This window comes from Balaenoptera acutorostrata, chromosome 6 (genome assembly GCF_949987535.1).
Source record: "Balaenoptera acutorostrata chromosome 6, mBalAcu1.1, whole genome shotgun sequence".
NCBI classification, from domain to species: domain Eukaryota; kingdom Metazoa; phylum Chordata; class Mammalia; order Artiodactyla; family Balaenopteridae; genus Balaenoptera; species Balaenoptera acutorostrata.
The window spans coordinates 19305112-19327041 of NC_080069.1; the positions used below are offsets into that span (position 1 = coordinate 19305112).

Consider the following 21930-nt stretch of genomic DNA (forward strand, 5'->3'; position numbering starts at 1 on the left):
CGCGGGCCTCAGGAATTGTGGCACGTGGGCTCCAGTAGTTGTGGCTCGCAGGCTCTAGAGCACAGGCTCAGTAGTTGTGGCACAGGGGCTTAGTTGCTCCGCGGCATGTGGGATCTTCCCGGACCAGGGCTCGAACCTGTGTCCCCTGCATTGGCATGTGGATTCTCAATCACTGCACCACCTGGGAAGCCCTGAAAGCAGTTTTTGAGGAAAAATTAGCTATGGAGGCAATCCTACAAGTCAGCCCAAAACCAGGGCAAATTCATGTGGGAAAATGTTTCATCAAAGTCCGGCAGGAGGCTGGTGGGCAGGCGGCATGTCTTCCCCCGCCAGAACATGTGTGTGGCTCAGTACATTTCTTCATTGCTGCCTCCTACCCTTGCACAAGTGGACACACTGACGAGAGAAGGGAGCAAACAGGATGTCTAACCCTTTCCTGCCTAACATACCTGGACTTTGAGGGAGAACAAATAAAACACTTCAGAGGGGGGAGATTATTCGAGGACCAGAGTATCAAGCTGGGAGTTCCTGCTGGAAGCTATTTGGGATAAGAATCTGTGAGGATTTCACAAGTCTCTCCTATTCGAGTTCTTTGCTAGAGAAATTGCCTTGCTTTTTTTGCATTTTTGTTGCCTAACCACTTCCGCATGTGCTACTTTATGAGTTTCTCCACGTCAGATTCCAGTTCCAGTTGCTGTCATTGCAAGGGGATTCCCACTTCGCAGTCATAACTGGGAACACCTCGCTATTCCCCTTGGGCATTTTGCATGTCCTTTGCAAGCCGCCCCGGCTCTCCTGGTGTTTCCTTGGCCTGGATGTTGTACTCACAAGCTAGTGGTCAGCCAGTGCCAGCCCCAGCCTTGACCCTGAGGGCAGTGACTGCCAGTGCCCCATCTCCTCGCAGGCTTGGATGTGCTTGCTCCTTCAAGATCCAGGCAAGAAGGACAGTTGGGTCCAGATGCAAAAGGAAGAGAGATACCTTCCAGTCTCCAAGAGGACTAGCTCTCCGTTCTTACATGGCCACATTTACACGGGAGAGCAACCCAAGGTTATGTCGACTACACTTGACCATGAGAGCTTTGTTTCCCCCGGTGTGTGCCATGTATTCAAGAATCTATAGTGTTAAACTGAAGCCCTAAAAAGAATGCCTACACTGTAATGAAGACGAATGTTCATGCTTAGGAACTGGTTACTTTCTTTGCACAGCATAAGAACATAAGATTTTGAGGCAACCAGGCGACATCCACCTCTGTGCTCGTGGCAGCTGTGGCTTTGACCTTGGCCTGTGCTTTTCTTTATGCCCCATGTCTCAGAAACCTTGGGGTGGTAGCCATTTCAAAACTGCTTTGATTTATTTCACATCCGTGTAGATGTATTGGTCTCTCTTAATATCAGCGATATTCTTGTCTAAATTATGTACAAAAGAATAAAGCCAGATATCTGTCCTAGGTAATAATGTCTTTATTTTGGAAAAATTGATCACAGCAACAATGAATTAATGGTTAAATGAATACATCACTGCCTCCATCCCTCTCGTCCTCTAGGGCCCACAGCCATGATGGATTGCAAAGCCTCCTCCAGAAGTGCATCCCCTGCTCCCAGTGACTTTGTGATAATTTGAGATGGTCTTTTAAAATTCACATTTGAGGGCTTCGCTGGTGGTGCAGTGGTTAAGAATCCTCCTGCCAGTGCAGTGGACACAGGTTTGAGCCCTGGTCCGGGAAGATCCCACATGCCATGGAACCACTAAGCCCATGGGCCACAACTACTGAGCCTGCGCTCTAGAGCCCGTGAGCCACAATTACTGAGCCTGCGCTCTTAGAGCCCGCGAGCCACAACTACTGAAGCCCATGCTCCTAGAGCCTGTGCTCCGCAACGAGAAGCCACGGCAATGAGAAGCCTGTGCACCGCAATGAAGAGTAGCCCCCACTCGCCACAACTAGAGAAAGCCCACGGGCAGCAACGAAAACCCAACGCAGCCAAAAATAAATAAATTAATTTAAAAAAAATTCACATTTGATAGTTGATCCTAAAGAAGTCTTTAGAAATACAGTTTCTTGGTGGTTGCTACTAGACATGAGTTTTACCAGTTTATCTTTGAATGAAAGTCTCTCAAGAATAAAAGTTTGTTTGGATTTGTGGATGGGGGACCTAGAAAGAGAAGTTTGCAACCTGTGGCTTGGAGAAGACTCTGGTGGAGAGATGTCATGGACCCTCAGTTATCACTTACCCCCTCGTCTGCTGATGGCTACCAACACAATGGTGAGCAATAAACCCTTTCCAAGTGAGTAACAAGCCAACGCAGAACTTACCAGGGTAAAGCAGCTCTGGCTTTGGATTTCGGGAGAATATCTTGGAAGAAGCCAAGGCAGAGAAATCCTGTGCAGGACAGGAATGTTGCAAGCATTTCAGAGTTAGATTTCCTCAGTCCTTTAACAGAGTAGAGATATCTTACTAACATCTGACAAAGTAAGGACTCCAGGGAGAACCATGTGTGCCTGTATTAAGGCACTTGGCAGAAGCTTGAGCCCATAGTGCTACAGGCTGTGTCTCTGCAAAATTCCTATGTTAAATCCTGAGGCCCAGTGTGATGGTATTAGGAAGTGGGACCTTTGGGAGGTGACTAGATCATGAGGGTGGAGCCCCCTGTTGGGATTAGTGCCCTTACAGAAGAGACCCTAGAGATCTCCCTTGCCCCTTCCTCCATGTGATAGTGGACAGCAGTAAGTCATCCACCTGTGAACCAGGAAGCAGGTCCTCACCCACCTTCTGGTGCCTTGATCTTGGACTTAAAGCCTCCAGAACTGTGAGCAGATTTCTTGTTTGTAAGCCACCCAGCAGCCTGAGTGGACTAAGACATAGCAGTAACTCAGATTTGTCAGGCAACAGAACACCATGTGTGTACGTGCTGGGAACTTGGTTGCTCTGTGTGTGTGTTTCATATATAAGATATAAAATCCTTACAATAACTTCTTCTGACGGTTAGGGATTATTATCACTCCCATTTTACAGATGGGTCCACTTGAGTGTCTTGTAGTAACAATCAGGCCTGTGCTATGGAAAGCTGAGCTTGCACTGAGCATCCAAGACAAGGCTGTCCAGTAGAACCTTGGGAGATGTTCTGTCTGTGCTGCCCAATGCAGTAGCCACACGTGGCTTCTGAGCACCCAAAATGTGGTTCATGGGGCTGAGGAACTAAATTCTTAATTTTATTTCATTATAATGTAGATAGCCACGTGTGGCCTGTATCTGCTGTCGTGGACGGTGCAGATGAGGCGCTAGCATAACCTAACACAGATGGTTGTCCATCTCATTGCTGTCCTGTAAACTGTACAGGTAAGTACTATGTGTTCGTTGGTACATAAAATAAATTCCATGCCTTAAAAAGGTGGGCATCTGCCTCCCTTGCATTTCTCCCCATAAGTTCAGTGTGACTTTTGGGGGGGCTTCAGTTCAGATGTGAAGGGCCCTCGACCAGTGAACTGTGAGAGCCTCAGTTTCTGCCGTTGGGCCAGCAGGGACCCTGTGCAGAGACTGAAATAGGTGGGTGGTCGCATCTTACAGATGACGGGTAGACCTCGAGGTCAAGGGTCTCTCCAGTTGTGGACACCTGCCTATTGGAGGGCAGTGCAGAGGGGGTGGTTCCTGTCCTTCCACGAACTCACACCTGCCAGCGTGATCATGACCTGACCCTGTCAGTCAGCATGCATGCAGCTGATCTTCATTCATTCAGACCACTGACTGTTTCTCAATATATACAGATTTACAAAACAGGCTCTCAAAAGTCGGGCTGAAAAATCCTGATCTTTCTCAGGAGAGAGGGCTGTGTATTTTACCCACAGGTTTTACAGAGAGTCTTGATGTATGTTGGAATCAATCTTATTTTTCCCTCTCTCAGCTGGTCCCAGAGATTGAGAACAGGGTCCTGTGTGTGCTCACAAGTGTGTAAGTATGCACACAAGTGTGCATGTGTGTCTCTGCATGTTCAAGTGGGTATGCGAGCATGTGTTTAAATGTGCATGCGTGTGTGTACACATCCACGTGTAAAGTGTATGCAAGTGCTGCACGTGAACACGTGGGTAGTGTTAGCATATGCATGTGCAGGTGAGTATGCATGCGTGCAGGCAGTGGAGGCCTGTCTCTGGGGACTGAGGGTGAGCACACAGGTGGGAGGAAGAGTAGACCGGCTGTGGAGGCCAGTGAGGAGAGGTGACGGCCGCAGGCTGATATGCTGATGAGGACTCGGCACCCAGAAAACAGAATGTTCCTGACTAAAGGCCTCTGTTTAAGCAGAACAGCTGCCCAGGGCGTTGCTCTAAGATTTGTCAGTTGGTTGGAAACTATTAGGTTGAGAGCATGATTCTCCTGGAGTGTGAATGCAGATTCTGATTCAGCGGGTGTGGGGTGAGGCCTGAGAGTCTGCACTTCTTTTTTTTTTTTTTTTTTAAACCTAGTATCTTTTTTTTAAAACTTATTTTATTATTATTATTATTTTTTAAACTTATTTTTATTTTTAATTAATTTATTTATTTTTGGCTGTGTTGGGTCTTTGTTGCTGCACGCAGGCTTTCCTCCAGTTGCTGTGAGCGGGGGCTACTCTTCGTTGCAGTGGGCGTGCTTCTCATTGCGGTGGCTTCTCTTGTTGCAGAGCACGGGCTCTAGGTGCACAGACTTCAGTAGTTGTGGCATGAGGACTCAGTAGTTGTGGCTCACGCGCTCTAGAGCACAGGCTCAGTAGTTGTGGCACATGGGCTTAGTTGCTCCGTGGCATGTGGGATCTTCCCGGACCAGGGCTCGAACCCGTGTCCCCTGCATTGGCAGGCGGATTCCCAACCACTGCGCCACCAGGGAAGTCCGAGAGTCTGCACTTCTAACCGGCTCCGGGGGCAGCTGCTGCCCTCGGAGTAGCCTGAGGTGTAGAAGACAGGGCTCCACAGAGAAATCTGGAGACCCTGGGCTGCCCGAGCGGCCCCAGAGCGTGGGAGAGGTGGCCTAGGCAAGGTGAATAAGACTCACACAGGCCCCCCGTGATCTGTGAGACAGGATGGCGAGGTGTGTGGAGCCTCTGCTCCGCTCTGAGGGTCAAAGGCTAGTGAGCTTGTGACATGGTGACACCCCTCGTGCTGGCTGGATAAACTGCAGTAGTCACCAGGATGGGCGCTTTACCATCCACGAGAGGGTCTGAACAGTTACAACTTTGGAGAAACAGATCACCAGGCCTGGAGCGGGTAAGAAACCTCCACAGATGAGGGAATGAGTCCGCCTTGAGGAGGGAAGAATCGGAGACTGAAAACGGAAGGGGCTTTGGAAAGCCTGGTTTGCCCTGAATGTGTTATCCGGACAGCCCCCAAGGCCAATCTTGGGGTTCCCAGGGGAGGCCCCAGGAAAGAGGTTACCGAGAGCTACGGCAAACCACTGGGAATGCAGTGGCGTGACTTTCTATCCTTTGGGCTTCATCCTAAGTGCTCAGTGCCCATCTTGCCCAGGTGGTTGGAGCCTGTAACACCACACTTTGAGGTCGATTACAGATATCTGAGCCTCAGCCCCTCCCTGGCCAGCTGTCTTTAGAGATTGTCTCTGGATTGTGGGTCACTTGGTTAGATCAAATGATGGTAAGTGGATCACTATGTCTCTCTAATTTGCTCTAACAAATTAAGTCACTCTATTGCTAATAGGAGCTCAGTAGTATCAATTTATATTAAAATGATAATGAGAAACACAGTAGCTTCTTATTTTCCAGACACTTTTCTAGAGACTTTACATATATTATCTCATTAAATCCTCCCAATAGACATTACCATCTCCATTTTATAGATGTGGAAACTCAGGCTGAGAGATGATAAATAACTTGCCCAAGGTCATGCAGGTAGGAAGCGGTTGGATCTGCTTCACGTATCCGCTACATACACAGCTCTCAGGCCACAGCATGAAGGGCACTTGGACATGCTTGTGATTATGCGTCAGGATTGTGTGTTCTTAAAGGGACATTTGAATTTTGGTATGATAGTAAGAGGGGAAACCTATTTACTCAAGAATAATATAGTCACACTCATTGCACACCCACTAAGGTGGCTCTAGTCAAAACGACAAGTGTTGGTGAGGACGTGGAAAAACTGGAACCATCGTTTACTGCTGGTGGGAATGCAAATGGTGCAGCTGCTTTGGGAAACAGTCTGGCAGTTCCTCAAAATGGTAAACAGAGTTACCGCGTGAACCAGCATTTCCATTCCTAGGTTTAAACCCAAGAGAAATGAAAACATGTGTCCACACAATAGTTTGTATACAAATGTTCATAGCTGCATTATTCACAATAGCCAAAAAAAAAAAAAACAACTCAAGTGTCTATCAACTGATGACGAGATAAGCAAGGTATAGCCTACCCATACAGAGGAATATTATTCAGCCACAAACGGAATGAAATACTGGTACGTGCTACAACTTGGATGAACCTTGAAAACGTTATGCTGAATGAAAGAAGCCGGACACATAAGGCCACGTCATAAGTTTTCATTTCTATGAAACGTCCAGAATAGGCAAATCTATAGAGACCGGAAGCAGATCAGAGGTTGCCAGGGGCTGCGTGGGAATGGGGAGTGACTGTTCAGGGGGTCTTGGGGATCTGTGTTTGGACTATGAAAATGTTGTGGGACTAGATAGTGGTGATGATTGCACAACCTTGTAAATATATTTTAAAAACCCCACTGAAATAAAAGTTCACTTTTAAAGGGTGAATTTACAGTATGTGACGCATATCTCAATTTTTAAAATGTCTATGATTGAACCTGGAGAAGACAGAGGCTGCAGCCCTGGTCGCCACGTGGAGTCTACTGGCCCCAGTGCTGGGGACGTGGACAACACCCAGGCTGTCAGGAGGCACCACGCTCTGTTTCAGATCAATGTGTCTTCTCGCCTGGGATCTCCGGGGACCAAACTGGCCTCTGGTTCATTGACCTGTTACAGTGAGCTGATTGGTTACCAAAGGAGTCTTTGGGCATCTTACCAATAAAGGGAAAGAGTTTTTTAGGATTTGTAAAGGATGGAGTTTAGGTGAAATTGGAATGAAGCTGTGGGTTGATAGGCTTGCCCTGCAGAGCTGTGTAGACCTCCTTGGGAACTGCAAGAACGTGTGTCCAGAGACCCCCTTGTGTGAAGCTGTGCACCTGGGTTGTACATCTGGCCTTCATCCCTGAGTCAGAGACCCAAGTCCCTTGGGGATCATGGGCTGCTTCATTCTCACAGCTTTCATTCCAAACGGCAAGTGTCTGACAGTCTAGGATTTTAGAGACTCAAGCTTCTCAGTGGGAACAGCAGCAGTCCTTCACAGGGGGTGTTGTCGTGACAGGGCACAGCTGTCCTGTGAGAAGTGCTTTTCTTATGAATTCTGCAGCTGGTCTTCTGGGGCTGCCCTCTCAGCCCAGTGAGTGGCAGGGTGGGTTTTTACTTTTACATGGAAGGTTCATGCCAGTTACCCAGGGCCCAAATCTGAACAGGAGAGCCACAGCCCCTTCCTCGCAAAGCGCCCAGCCCACAGGGGAGGATAGACTCAAACTACCAGTAACACTAACTATCCTACCGCATTATGTGGTTATATATACTATAAAAGATATACCACACATACAACTATGCTAATTGGTTACACAGTGTAAAATGTGCTCAGCGTGAGTTAACCTGGCCTGACAGGGTCCTGGGGTTGAAGGTGGACTTGCTGGGACACGACATTCAAGCAGAGCCCTGAAGGGGAAGGAGGGTTAGTGAAACAGCATGTGCAAAGGCCCTGGGGTGAGAAAGAACATGGCTTATTATGTTAGAGAAACTGGAGGGTGGGCAGTGAGGCTGGCAAAGAATGCGAGATGGGATAGACCGGCAGGGTGAAGTTTGGTCTCAACAACTATCTCAGGCACTATAATTAATGGTCACTATCAACGTACTCAGGCCATGTCAGAGAGGGTCCAGCGAGAGCTACACCTGCTTTTGTCCTGTATCCTCTCTCTAACATACACATGCACACCCTTTGTACTTCTCTGTTTTAATTCTCTTACAGACTTCTTTGTGAGGTCAGCACTTACTGATAAAAGCTTTCCAACTTCCTCATGCCACGTATTCATGATCTGTCAGAGAGCCCTCCATGCATTTTGTTACTTCATTCGAGGATGTCACAAGGATTTCCATTTGTAATTACATACAAGGTCTATGAGGCTGCCCATTGGCTTCTTCTGAAAACAGTGGTCCCTGCTCACAGAGCCATTGCCTGTGGACCAAATCTCTGCAGGGGGGAAGGCAGGGGGAGGGGTGCACGAGACCTGTGTTTTAGTGGATCCTCTGTAGGCAAAATGACCACATAAGAATATTTGTTCTGTTCTGGCAAAACAAGTGGTGAACAGTGTGGGGGTGCAGGGAAGGTAGCTCGGGGCCCTGTGTGTGTGTGTGTGTGTGTGTGTGGTGTGGTGTGTGTGGTGTGTGTGTGTGTGGTGTGGTGTGTGTGTGTGTGTGGTGTGTGTGTGTGTGATGTGTGGTGTGTGTGGTGTGTGTGGTGTGTGTGTATGTGTGGTGTGTGTGGTGTGTGTGTGTGTGTGATGTGTGGTGTGTGTGTGGTGTGTGTGATGTGTGTGGTGTGGTGTGTGTGTGGTGTGTGTGGTGTGTGTGTGTGTGGTGTGTGTGGTGTGTGTGTGTGTGATGTGTGGTGTATGTGGTGTGTGTGTGGTGTGTGTGTGTGTGATGTGTGGTGTGTGTGTGGTGTGTGTGTGATGTGTGTGTGTGTGGTGTGTGTGTGTGTGGTGTGTGTGGTGTGTGTGTGTGTGATGTGTGGTGTGTGTGGTGTGTGTGTGTGGTGTGTGTGTGGTGTGTGTGGTGTGTATGTGGTGTGTGTGTGTGTATGTGGTGTGTGTGGTGTGTGTGTGTGGTGTGTGTGTGTGTGGTGTGTGTGTGTGGTGTGTGGTGTGTGTGTGTGTGTGGTGTGTGTGGTGTGTGTGTGTGTGGTGTGGGGTGTGGGGTGTGTGTGTGTGTGTGTGTGTGTGTGTGGTGAGTGTTGTGTGTGTGTGTGTGGTGTGTGGTGTGTGTGTGTGTGTGTAACAGTGGTGGGGGTTACAGGGAAGTGACAACCGGAGACTGCCAGCCATTCACCACGTGCTCTTAGAGGCTGGAAGGACCCTGTAGCTGGGAAGTCTGTGGAGAGAGCAGACACAGGTGCCTTGAGCCAACAGTTACTGTAATGTACATGAGGAACTCTAGATCTCTCATTGGAAACTAATCATCTCTTAGCAAGAAATCGTTTGAACAGTCAGCTCTTCATGTCCTAACGGAGGACGCATCTCTGCCTTCATGCCCTGTTGCTCAGGGCATGGTAGTCAGGTTTCAGATCTCCACCTTTAAAATGGGCTGATTACCCCAGTAGGGGCCTCTTTAAGGGGCTGTCACAGGGAGTGGATGTGACCCCCACCAGAGTGAACCAGGAAGGGGCGAAGGCTCTGCAGGTCTGACTAGACCATCTGTCGAATCATGATTCCGAACTGCCTCTTCTCCCTGTGATTTCATCACATACAGTAGGAAAAGTATCTGCCAAAATACCTTACACAAGATAGAAATTTTAGACAAAACACCACACGGGTTGTTTTCTGCAACAGTGATAGAAAACATTGGCTTGAACGAGAATGGATTACCTCCCATAACTGAAGGTTCTTAGAAGGGGCGGGGTGATGAGGTGTAGTACTCCAGGGCCGCCTCTGCCTTCCTCCATGATTGACTCTAGCTATAGTCTGATAGCACAGTGGGTGCTGCAATCCCAGGCATCTTGTCCACTCCTGGTCCTGTCCCAAGAACTCAAGTCTTTCTGAGAGACAGCAGGACCCTGGGTAAGAGGATGAGGACATAGGAGGGAAAGTCCACACAGACAGGCACCCTCCCTAGGGAACCGCCTTGCCTGCTGGGAGGTCCACTGGGACAGATAGAGGGGCTGGAGGGGTCTGAACTTTGCTCTCAAAGAGTGCACGCGTGCCAGCTTGCTAGCGATCAGGGTGGAGGGAGACTGGCCACCACCTTGCTGCACTTCCCAGCCTGAAATGCATGCCCAGTAGGACTGCTAGTGCCAGCAGCAGCTAGGCACTGAATCTCAGGTGGACGGGCCCTGGGAGAAAACTTGGTTTAGCTGTGCAGAGACAGCCTGGAGGGCCTGGGATGTGGTAATGGTCCAAATCTCGGAGCCCATTGCCAGTGTACGAATGGTGGGTGTGGTCCTCCACTGGAGCCCATTGTCAGCATGTGCACAGTGGGGCACAGTTCCAGCAGTGGCAGAGTTTGCTGGCGTGCACACTGGGTGGTACCACAGAAACGCACGTCTTGGGCGGACAGCCTCTGGGGAGGAATATGCAGCAGTTCCTTTCCTGGCAGGAGAGCTCCGGTCCCGCCCACCCCACACTACGGCTTGGAGCCGGAGCTGGGATGAACAGGTCCTGGGAGAGAGCAGTCACAGAGGCAGTCCAGGTCCCAGGCAGCAGCACAACCACTTCAATTCCTGCAGCTACAGCGCTCTGGCCCCCAGCACCAGCCTAGCACTAGGTCTAGGATAAACACAATGGAGAAAGGGATGTGACCTTGGGCTGCTCTGGTCAGAACCGTGGACTTCTGCACAGGTGGTGAATAGGTTTGCTGTGACCACAGGGACCTCACTTGCTTCAGCACTCACCTCCTTTGGGACAAAGTGTGACATCAAGGGCAACAGAGCCGAATTGAACCCAATCCTCAGGGCTTCTACTCCAGTAACTGGGGAGCAGAGCCCGCCCCCAACAGGGCTGTGATAGCCATGGAGCGAAGAGGAGGCCCTGCCAAACATCCAGTGCTGGCTCTGGACACCACAACACCAATTACACCCACTATCAAGGGGATAATGGCCAGCACACACTGAGAAAAGATGTGGCTGGCATCCAAAAATATTGGACTCACACAGTCTACACAGGGATGGTCCCACATAAAAACACCCCTTCAAGACCACAGTAGATAACTGTTTCTCCTAAAGTCATAGAGGCAGAGGAAGTTAAGTAAAATGGAAAAGCAGAAGAACCACTCCCAATTCAAGGAACAAGAGAAATCCCATGAAAGAACAAATAATGAAACAGACCTCACCAGTCTACTAGACCCTGAGTTCAAAAAGGAGGTAATGCAAATGCTGAAGGCAATAGGAAAGATTATCGATAGAAATGCAGGTCACTGTAACAAGGAACTAGAAACTATAAAACGGAACCAATCAAAATTATACAGCTCAATTGCTGAGATAAAAAACTGATCTAGAAGCAGTTAATAGCAAACTAAATAACACAGATGAACAAATAAGTGATCTGGAAGATAGAATAATGGAAATCACCCAATCAGAACAGCACACAGAAAGACAAATGAAAAACAAATGAAAGCAACAGGCGAGATCTATGGGATAATGTAAAGCATGCAAACCTACACATAATAGGAGTTCCAGAAGGAGAAGAGAGAGAGAAGGGGATCAAAAATGTATTTGAAGAAATTATGGCTGAAAACTTCCCAAACTTGAAGAATGAAACAAATATCCAGGTACAGGAAGCACAGAGGGTCCCAAACAAGATGAACCCAAACAGACCCACACCAAGACTTAAATATTATAAGTAAAATGGCAAAAGTTAAAAATAAAGAGAGGATTCTAAAGGCAGCAAGAGAGAAACAAAGAGTCAATTACAAGGGAACCCCAATAAGGCTCTCAGCTGATTTCTCTGCAGAAATTTTGCAGGCTAGAAATGAGTGGCATGATATATTCAAAGCCCTGAAAGAGAAAAACCTGCAACCAAGGATACTCTACCCAGGAAGATTATCATTTAGAATAGAAAGAGAGATAAAGAATTTCTCAGACAAGCAAAAACTAAAATAATACAACAATACTAAACCTACCCTAAAAGAAATATTGAAATGTCTTCTCTAAATAGAAAAGAAGCAAGAATCTATAGGAAAGGGAAAATCACAATAGGAAAGTCAAATATATAAAAGGATTGAAGATCACTTAAATAGGCCAGTAAATAGATTCAAAAACAATAAAAAAATTTTTGTAAAAACAATTTTAACTACAATTAACAGCAAAAGGATGAACATGAAGATGTAAAATAGGGCATCAAAATCACAAAAATGTGAGGGAGGGGAATAAAATATGTAGATCTTTTAGAATGTGTTTGAACTTGTATTATCAGTCTAAAGCAAGTAGATATAGTTAAGGGTCAACATACTTGAAAACCAGGTAACCACAAATCAAAAACATACAATAGATTCACAAAAACCAAAAAGGAACTCAAGCATAATAAAAAAGAAAACCATATCAAACCACAAAAGGAAAAACAAAAAATAAGTTTTGTAGAAGAACTACAAAATCAACTGGAAAACAAGGTTTAACATGACAGTAAGTACATATCTATCAATAATTACTTTAAATGTCAATGGACTAAATGCCCTGATCAAAAGACAGAAGGCAGACTGGATTAAAGAAAACAAAAACCTACAATATGTTGCCTACAAGAGATTCACTTCAGGGTGAAAGACATGCACAGATTGAAAGGGGATGGGAAAAGATATTTCATGCAAATAGAAATGACAAGAAAGCTGGGGTGGCAATACTCATATCAGACAAAATAGACTTTAAAACAAAGTCCATAAAGACAAAGAAGGACATTATATAATGATAAAGGGATCAATATAAGAAGAGGATATTATACTCATTAACATATATGCACCCAATACTGGAGCACCTAAATAAATGAAATGAATACTAACAGATATAAAGGGAGAAACTGATAGGAATACAATAATAGTAGGAGACTTTAACACCCCACTGACATCAATGAACAGATTTTCCAAACAGAAAATCAATAAGGTGGGCTTCCCTGGTGGCGCAGTGGTTAAGAATCCGCCTGCCAATGCAGGGGACACGGGTCTGGTCTGGGAAGATCCCACATGCCACGGAGCAGCTAAGCCCGTGTGCCACAACTACTGAGCCCGCACACCCTAGAGCCCGTGCTCCTCAATAAGAGAAGCCACCACAATGAGACGCCTGCACACCACAGCCAAGAGTAGCCCCCGCTCGCCACAACTAGAGAAAGCCCTTGCACAGCAACAAAGACCCAATGCAGCTAAAAATAAATAAATAAATTAATTAAAAAAAAAAAATCAATAAGGCAACAGAGATCCTAAATGACAAAATAGACCAATTGGACTTCAGCCTCAACAATTTAATAGGATAGAAATTATTTCGAGCGTCTTTTTTTCCCTGTACCTGCATCGTCCTGTTTTTCATGCCCTCCTCTCTCAGCTGCTAATTAGGGGTGATGTCATCTCCGAGCTGCTCTCCGGTAACCTTGTAGACTGTGTTTGGATATGACTTTGAAATAGGCAAGTTTGTAAAGGTGGCTCAGCTGGAGAAATGTCCCCACAGAGGCCATGGCCCCCAGCAGGGGGCAGCCGCCTTTGCAGCGTTCACCGTCTAACCATGACACTGTCTTAAGCCGGCACTTGTAGCAAGTGCAAGGCTCATCATGCCAGAAAACCGAAAGGCAGATGCATGTGATTTCTCTTTTTTTAAAAAAAGGAGCGTAGTTTACAAGAGCTGTAATTTGGGATAAAAATGTGTCAGATAGTATCCCTGCATCAACAACATATGGGCAGCTTAAGCCCCTTATCAATTAAGAACAGCTGGTCAAGTGTCTTCCAGAAAAACTTACCTTGAGGCTTAGAAGATGAAGAAAATGAGGCGTCTCCTAACTTTGGGTCCTGGACCCAGCTGGTGGGAGCCCCGGCAGAGACCCAGCTCAGGCCTGGAGACAGCCTACAGGCAACTATTGTCAGAGTCTGGTTACTGCACTAGGTTAGTAACTCTTATTCCTGCACGAGTTAAAGGCAGCAAGTTGGGAAACTCATATTTTTAGTTGTGTAGCCATTGCCCTACCAACGTCCATTATTCTAAAGCTGGTCTGAGGCCATCCCGCTGCCTCCAAGAGCCACTGGACTCCTTTTTCTCACCAGACCCCGAGATCCACCCTCTGCCAGTGTGTCAGGATGGCGCTCGCTGCATGGCTGCACTGAGCCCCCACATCATGTTTGTTCTAACAGTGGATGGCATCCTCCCTTCTCGGTGTGGCCAGCGGGAAGAAGGACAAGCACGCTGGGCCCCTGGAAGGCCCAGGGGGCATAGGAGGAGCACCCCCTCCCCTTGCAAGCAGTCCCTGAGCCAGCGGGACACCAGGACACTTCTGTCTCCTTCCTGGGAAGGGAGAGAGGCCTGGTGGGCATCCCTGGGCTGCCACGAAGCTGTGTCGTGGCCTCTGTGGGGGTGTTTATCTTAAGCTGCACATTTGTCTTGTGTGGTTTTCCAAATCCCTTTTCTTCTTTACAGTAAAAGCTTAAAGAGACACGTGGATGAGATAAGAAAAAAAATCCATGGAGGGGCCAGAAAGAATACCAGAAGCTGTCGGTAGCTGCCAGGTGCTGTTGTCCCTACATGTCAGAGGTTGGGCTGAGAAGATTTTACAAAAAACATTTGCCTTTGTCTTTGACTTTGTTAGTTAAGACTTGAAGACAATTTTCCTTAATGGTGGATGTCATTGGCTTCTGGGTATGATTGCTTAGTGTTGGATGTTGATAAAAAGATGAGCAGGACTAAGAGTTTTCTGGTTTTCTCATTCAAACCTGAGCCCTCCGAGTTTGAACGGACACAGAGCCTCGTCCATAGGTGGACGTGAGGACTGAGTGAGAGCAAACATTGTAGCTGTTGTGTTCAAGCTTCCTGTTCTTACTCACCCTAGTCAGGCCAACTGCTCTCCCAATGTCTGTCTGAAAGAGCCCTCAGCAGAGACCTAAGAGGTTGGTGAAATGGGGATTCTTAGTGAATGCTAAAAGTGAGATCTGGATATACTTCTCTCCATCCCTGCCCAAACTGAGTACAGTTGATTTACAATGTTTCAAGTGTACAGCAAAAATGATTCGGTTATATATATATATATATTCTTTTTCAGATTCTTCTCCTTTGTAGGTTATTACAAGATATCGAATATAGTTCCCTGTGCTATACAGTAGGTCCTTGTTTACCTATTTTATATACAGTAGTGTGTATCTGCCGGCTCTTTATTAAGTCACCAGCAAGCTCACAGACCAGTCATCTCCCTCCCTCCTCGCTCCAGAAGGGATTTAAACCAACTAATAGAAATAGACAAGTTAAAAAAAGATAACATGAAATCGGAAAGAGAAAATGTGAGTGGAGAAACCCGACTGGGTGCATTGGCTTATCCAAGCCTGAGTCCCCAGGGGAAGGGGCCCTCACTGTCGGGGGTTCCCCGAGGCTGTGGGGAGACTTCTGGTTCATTGGGTTCCCCTCTGTGCTGTGAATCGGTGTGAGGACCCTCAGTTCTGCTTGGCCACTGAGCATGGGGCACCCATGCTCCTGGGGAGTCACAACTTTTCTTCCTGTTTTTTCTCTGCATTGAACCATCTCCAAATCCTATTTAGATTACAGTTATCTTGAAATAGAAAGACCAAGAATCACCGAGCACGTTGGAAGTGAGGAAAGTGCTCTCGATGGGCATCATGGCCTAGAGTGGACATGAAGGCCCGCCTGGGAGCAGAGGGGAGGCACAGGTGCTGCTGGCAGGTGGGTGCTGAGGTCAGGCCCATGGGGCCTGGGAAATGGTGTCAGGAGCCCAGAAAGTCCAGCCTCAGTGTAATGATATCTGAAGCAATTAAGAAGTGGTTTTAAAGCAATCAATATTGTCTATACCAGGTGTATTTTGTAACTTAACATAATTCTGTAAAATACAGTTCACAATTCCTAGACAACCACACAGACATTAAAGGTTTGTGTACAGGTGGAAATAGCAGAAACACGTGGATCTCTTTAAGATGAAGGGGAAAGTCATCACAGCAGAAAAATGTGTCCTTGGAACAAGAGAGTATAGTTAAACTAAGTCTTGTTTCTATTTCTTCAATTCGATTAGTAGAATTGCTTACTTCATCATGACTAGCCCTGGATCATCAAAAATCTGTATGCTTTAGCGTCTCTGATTAGCAGAAGAGAAGGTATTTCCAACACCACTTACAAACACGAATGCTTCTGTGGCACATAACAGATACCTCCTGCCAGCAGTGACCTTGAACAAGAGCAGTGTTCTCAGACTTCTGTTCTTGGGATCCTTTATACTCTTATAAACTACTGATGATGACAAAGATCTTTCATTCATGTGGGTTGGAAGTATTACTATTTACTGTATGAGAAATTAAAAATAATAACTTAATTTTTTTTACATATTAATTCAATTAAAATAACACTAATAAACCCATTACATGTTAACTCACATATTTTTACAAAAATGATGTTTTACCAGTAATTATTTTGTTTGGAGAAGAGCATCACTGTGTGTCTTTTTGTAAATCTCTTTAATGTCTGGCTTAATAAAAAATAGCTGGATTCTGATATCTACTTTGGCATTCAATCTGCTGTGATAGGTTGTTTTGGTTGAAGTACATGAAGAAAATCCAACCTCATGTAGATCTGTAGTTTGAAAAGGGGAGAGAATTTTTAGAGCCTTCAGATAGTTGCGGATATTCTTCTTTGATACTACACCAACACTTGACAAGTGGTAGCTTCTTAAAGGTTAGCTGCGATGTGCAATCTGAAATCTTATCGATGGACTTTTTATCCTCTGTTACACTACAGTCAATTAGAGTATCTTGTACTTTGAACAGATCTGTGCATGGTAAATCTGTGCATAGATTTATATGACTATGCATTGACCACTTGGAAAATATTGGTTCACTGAGTTAAACAGAACTTCCAAATTTTGACCTAATTATTATACAACATGAAGCAAATCACATTTGTTAATATCACCACCAAGCTCTCAAGTGTTTTAATGACTGAAAACATGTTGAGCTCATGGCTCTGGGTATAAGCTTTTCAAAATTTTAATTTTTGCTTGAAAGATTGAATGTTATCACAGGCAACAAGTAATGTCAGTTGTTTTTCTTGAATCGATAGGCTCCATTTATTCATTTCTGAGAAAATGTCTGCCAAATGCCCAAGTCTAAATATTCAGTTCATCTGCCAATTGTTCTTTCCGGAAGAAATGATGTTCCATGAAAAAATGGCTAGTTTGGCTTGCTAGCCACACAATTGCACAGTGTTTTTCCTCAAGAAGACCATAGTATTTTGGTATGCAGCAGAAGTGCTTTATGCAAACTTCCCATTTTGTCGTACAGAATGCAAAAGACTTGTACTCAGAGTTTGAGATTTAATAAATTAATAACTCTTACAGCATCATCATGAATATTCTTAAGTGAAACACTTTTTTTAAACTGTGTGAATGCATGTAAGTGAGGGATATGGTTACTACTAAGTACCGTTTGGTGCCACTGGCTTGATTTAGGTTGTACCAGTGGTTTTACCCACTGTTGCTTTTGTACCATTCGGGCAAATGTCAATATAGTGAAGGCAAATACCATTTTAGTGTTATTGTGAAAACAGTTTCCACCCTGCAAGCCATCTGAAAAGGTCTTGGGTCACACAGCGTTCTGGAGAACGTACGTTGAAAACTGCTGAGATAGGGGTTTATTTTTATTATAAGCTGTCTGCAAGCCTTCTGGAGATAGGTAAGCACCAGACAGGGGGTTCTTCTTATTCCTTTTGTATCACAGAGAGGAAGATTCCAGGAAGAGCCTTAAGTGCCACTGGCTAGGCCTGCAGGAGGCTCAGAAAGGAAGCGTTCGGGTTGTCCTGCTTCTGTGGGGGGTGGCAGCAGAGAGAATGGGGTTAAAGATGGGAAGCCTCAGTACCTGAACAAGTAAAGTACTTTTGGGCTTCACGCTTTCTCGTTTTAATAAAACAAAAGTCCACATTTCTGATTTCACACTTTTTTGTTTCAAAGAGAGGAACTACATATATTATTTTGTTTCTACAATACTTTATGGGACTTTTTGGAGGATTTAATAAGTTAACATAAAATAGGTAATGCCTGTCAACGTTAAACAGGTAACACAGTGCCTGGCATACAGCATTGAATAAAACACCATCATCACTAAGCGTCCCGGGCATTCAGTGCCCTGCGTGAGCTGGCACAATCCACCTTCCATCATCCTCTCCATCCACCCTCCTGACAAATGTCCACTGAAGCCAAATTGAGATGCTTGCTATTCCCTCTCCCCAACCTGCTTGGGCCCACCATCTACCACCTCTTTCTTGGGCCCATTCTCCTACAGATTCTTCCAATCCTCCTCCTTGAAGTAACTGTTCTTCCTCTAGACTTGTGTTATGGGCTGAATTATGTCCCCCCAACAAAGATATGTTGATGTCCTGATTCTCAGAACCTCAGAATGTGACCTTATTTGGAAGTAGGGTCATTGCAGATATGATTAGTTAAGTTAAATGAAGCCATACTGCAGTAGGATGGGCTCATGATCCAATGTGACTGGTGTCACAAAAAAGCCATGTGAAGGTGGAGGGCTGGAGAGATGCGTTTACAAGCCAAGGGACCCCAAAGATTGCTGTAAACTACTGGAAGCTAGGAAGAGGCAAGCAAGTATTCCACTATGGTTTCAGAGGGTAAGGGTTTCTCTTGGATCCCAGCTCCATGCTCTTTGAGTTTTGAATTCTCTGACTTTATTGTGCATACCTGTATTTTGTTTGTTGAAGCTTCTTGGTAAATCACCCTTTTGTCTGTAAGGGGAGAAACCTGTGATTCCCTGGGTTTTAGGGAGCAGTAGGATTACAGGGCTTCCTGTAGATGATCTGTTTTAGGGAATCCAAAGGCAAAGATGGGTTCTACCTGGTCTAAAACTCTTGCTCCACTGTCCTCAAAAATTCCTATTTCCTATATGTATACCCACTATGGACCAGGAACTTGTGCCTTTTTGGAAAATGAGTGAACTTTTGGATAATTTGGAATTGTAATGGCCACTTTAGGGGAAACTTCAACTTAGACAAGTCTACCTGAAAAGAGGATCTCAAACTTCTCAGAGACAATAGAATGCATTCTTTGCTTGGTATGCAGAAGCTTCTAAAAGACAGAATGTTTCCAAAACTAGCTTTTCTAAAAGAATCCTTACAGCATACAAACAACAATCTTTTTTTTTTTTTTTTTTTCTTTCATAATTGAGATTTTATTGGTTGTTTTGAGGATCAGTACACAGACATTTCAATTTGTACACAATTCTCAACATACGTACCAAAAACCTAAAAAATCATGTAGTTGTGATTCTTTTCTGAACAGTTATTCCAGTGACTTTCCAGCTTAAAATTTGGGGGCAAATTTTCCTTCGCAGGATATCAAGTACCAATATCTTCAAATATTGATATGCTGTTACATTGTAAGTCCCACTAATTCACAATTTAATATCATATACACTACATACTCAAATTGTCAATCGTTCACAGCACATTAACAGTTACTAGAAGAACTGGACTACCACGACCAAAGTTGTTACAGAGTGCACAAAATTGTGCCCAGGAGAGCCAAGATCAAGGGGTGAGTGGTTTGCTTTAGGAAACAATTCTACCAAAAACAACGTGGGAAGAGAAGTAATTTAAAGTGTTTAAGACATTAAATGCACAACTGACTCCAAACTGCCATTTAGTATGCTTTGTATTATAGGATATAAAAGCTACCCTCCATCTGTGGAATGTTAAGCTGACACCCAAGACAATCAAAGCCTCCCATATTCAATATCCCACTATTTTCTGGTTGTACCAAAAAATAAACAACCAGCAAATGATTTCACCTCTTAAAAAAAAGCATTTACACTTAAAAAATGGGATGAGGTGGGATTCCTTCCTTTTTAAAAATGTTTCTAGAGCTACTAAAAAACTTGCATTTACAAAATAGTTGATAAAAATATTCCTCTGGATTGTACAAGAAGGGAAACAGGGACCACTGATAGGACCAGGTGTGTGATATTAATCAGACTTGGCTTCTTTCTCTCCTGCTTCATCAGAAGCTGGGCTCTCCTCATTTTTAGTTTCTCCATTTTCTGCAGGTAAGTCTTCTTTAGTCTCTTGGTTAGCCACTTCAGCCTGTTTTCCCTTTGCTCCCCTTTTCCCTTTTGTTTGCACTTTTTTGTCGGAAGATTTATCCTTTCCTGCCGCCTTTTTTGGCTTCGTTTCCACTTTTGCAGGAGCTGGTTTAGCTGACAACCTCGCCGATCTCCTCTTGGGCTCCTCCTTCGCCGCCCCCTCGGCGGAGCTGACCTTCCTCTTGGGCATCGTGGCGGCGGGGCGGGCGCGTGCCGGGTGCCTGCGGGCCGCGGCGCGCCGAGAGCCTTCGCGAAGCTGGGCTGCCTGGCCGCTGCCGCTCCTCCCGCCGCCCGAGCTGCTGGGACCCGCCCAAACAACAATCTTTAGCAAAAAACTTTGGTCATCTGAGCAGGTAAACTTAGCTTGGTCCAGTGGCCAGGAACACAATTTGGATCCAGCTATTCTTTCGGGTTTTGTATTATTGTACCTGTGACATGGCTAAAATTTTTATTTTTTATTAATATTTATTTATTTATTTTGGCTGTGCTGGGTCTTAGCTGCGGTACACAGGATCTTCCTTGTGGCATGCTTGAGGGATCTAGTTCCCTAACCAGGGATCGACCTGGGCCCCCTGCATTGAGAGCGGGGAGTATTACTCACTGGACCACCAGGGAAGTCCCTAAAATTTTTAAATAAAAGCTATAAGGTCTCTGTTTGTGTCTGTCAATATGTTTACCTATGTAAGTATCTATATTATGTATATGTGATAATTTTAAAAGCGTTCTATTTAATTGGCTAAAAGAAGACTAAGTGCTCGTATGAAGTATTCGTAAAAAACAGAAATATAGAATCTAACTCAAATATTTTTTAAGTTCACATGATCTGGGATAATCTTGGATAAATAAAAACTAGTTTAAGTTTGTTAGTTTAATAAAACAGGCATGTTTTCAGAATTGTCAGCATTAAGTATAGCACAAACATACAACTTTTTCTACCTGGGTTTACTAGTTAAATTAGCTCATGCTATCTCTATATTACAAAATTGTCAGCCAGAAAAATAACTTAAGATGATGGTTAGCTGTTTGATGTCTAATCTAAGCATAACTATTAAGAAAAAATAATTTAAATAAATTTAAATAAGATAAAAGTTTATACTAAGTTTAACTAAATAATGGATATACTTTGAATATCTAGGTCATATCCAAATAAGATAGTATACTGAGATGTTGCTCACTAAACATAAAGATAAGTTTATCTACTTTTGGCTTTTTAATTTTTATAGAGAGACAATGGGTATCTGGGTCTGTTAATAAATATGTCATTTGCCACATTAAAAAAGTATGCTATGAAAAACATGTTTCTAAAAAGTATACATTTTTATAATTTTGTACAGTTGGCACCATGTATCCTTGGGTTCTGCATCCATGGATTCAACTAACTGTGGATTGAAAATATTCAGAAAAAAATTCCAGAAAGTTCCAAAAAGCAAAACTTGATTTTGCCACATTTTGGCAACTATTTACATGGCATTTACATTGTATTAGGTATCACAGGTAGTCTAGAGATGATTTAAAGTATACAGAAGAATGTGTGTAGGTTACATGCAAATATACATCATTTTATATAAGGGACTTGAGCATCTGCTGATTTTGGTATCCATGGGGGTCCTGGAACCATTCCCCCAAGGACACACTACACGGAGGAATGATTGTATTTATACATTTGCTAATTTACTACAGGATGTTAATATGTGATAAACAGTTCACAACTGCCTGCTTCCTAGTTTTCACTGGGAAGGAAAGATTAGTAATAGTTAAACTTAGCAAAGGAAAACAACTCTGCATACAATGTATGGGAAGAAAATGCGATATATTTTTTTATGAAGAGTATGCAAGGAATATAGGATGTGTTTTTGTTAAGGGAAAAGAGAGCAATGTTGT

The 21930-nt window shown here is 44.6% G+C and overlaps 1 protein-coding gene across 1 annotated transcript; it reads right to left on the reverse strand.

Moving 5' to 3' along the window:
* Positions 1–19132: 19132 nt before the first annotated feature.
* Positions 19133–20354, reverse strand: LOC130708536 (non-histone chromosomal protein HMG-14). The gene has a single exon (XM_057549459.1). The coding sequence runs from the start codon at positions 20237–20239 to the stop codon at positions 19934–19936; it is 306 nt and encodes a 101-aa protein (XP_057405442.1). The 5' UTR covers positions 20240–20354; the 3' UTR covers positions 19133–19933.
* Between the last annotated feature and the right edge of the window lie 1576 nt (positions 20355–21930).

Coding starts and splice junctions, on each gene's coding strand:
- LOC130708536 (XM_057549459.1), bottom strand. CDS start 20,239: ATGCCCAAGAGGAAGGTCAGCTCCGCCGAGGGGGCGGCGAAGGAGGAG.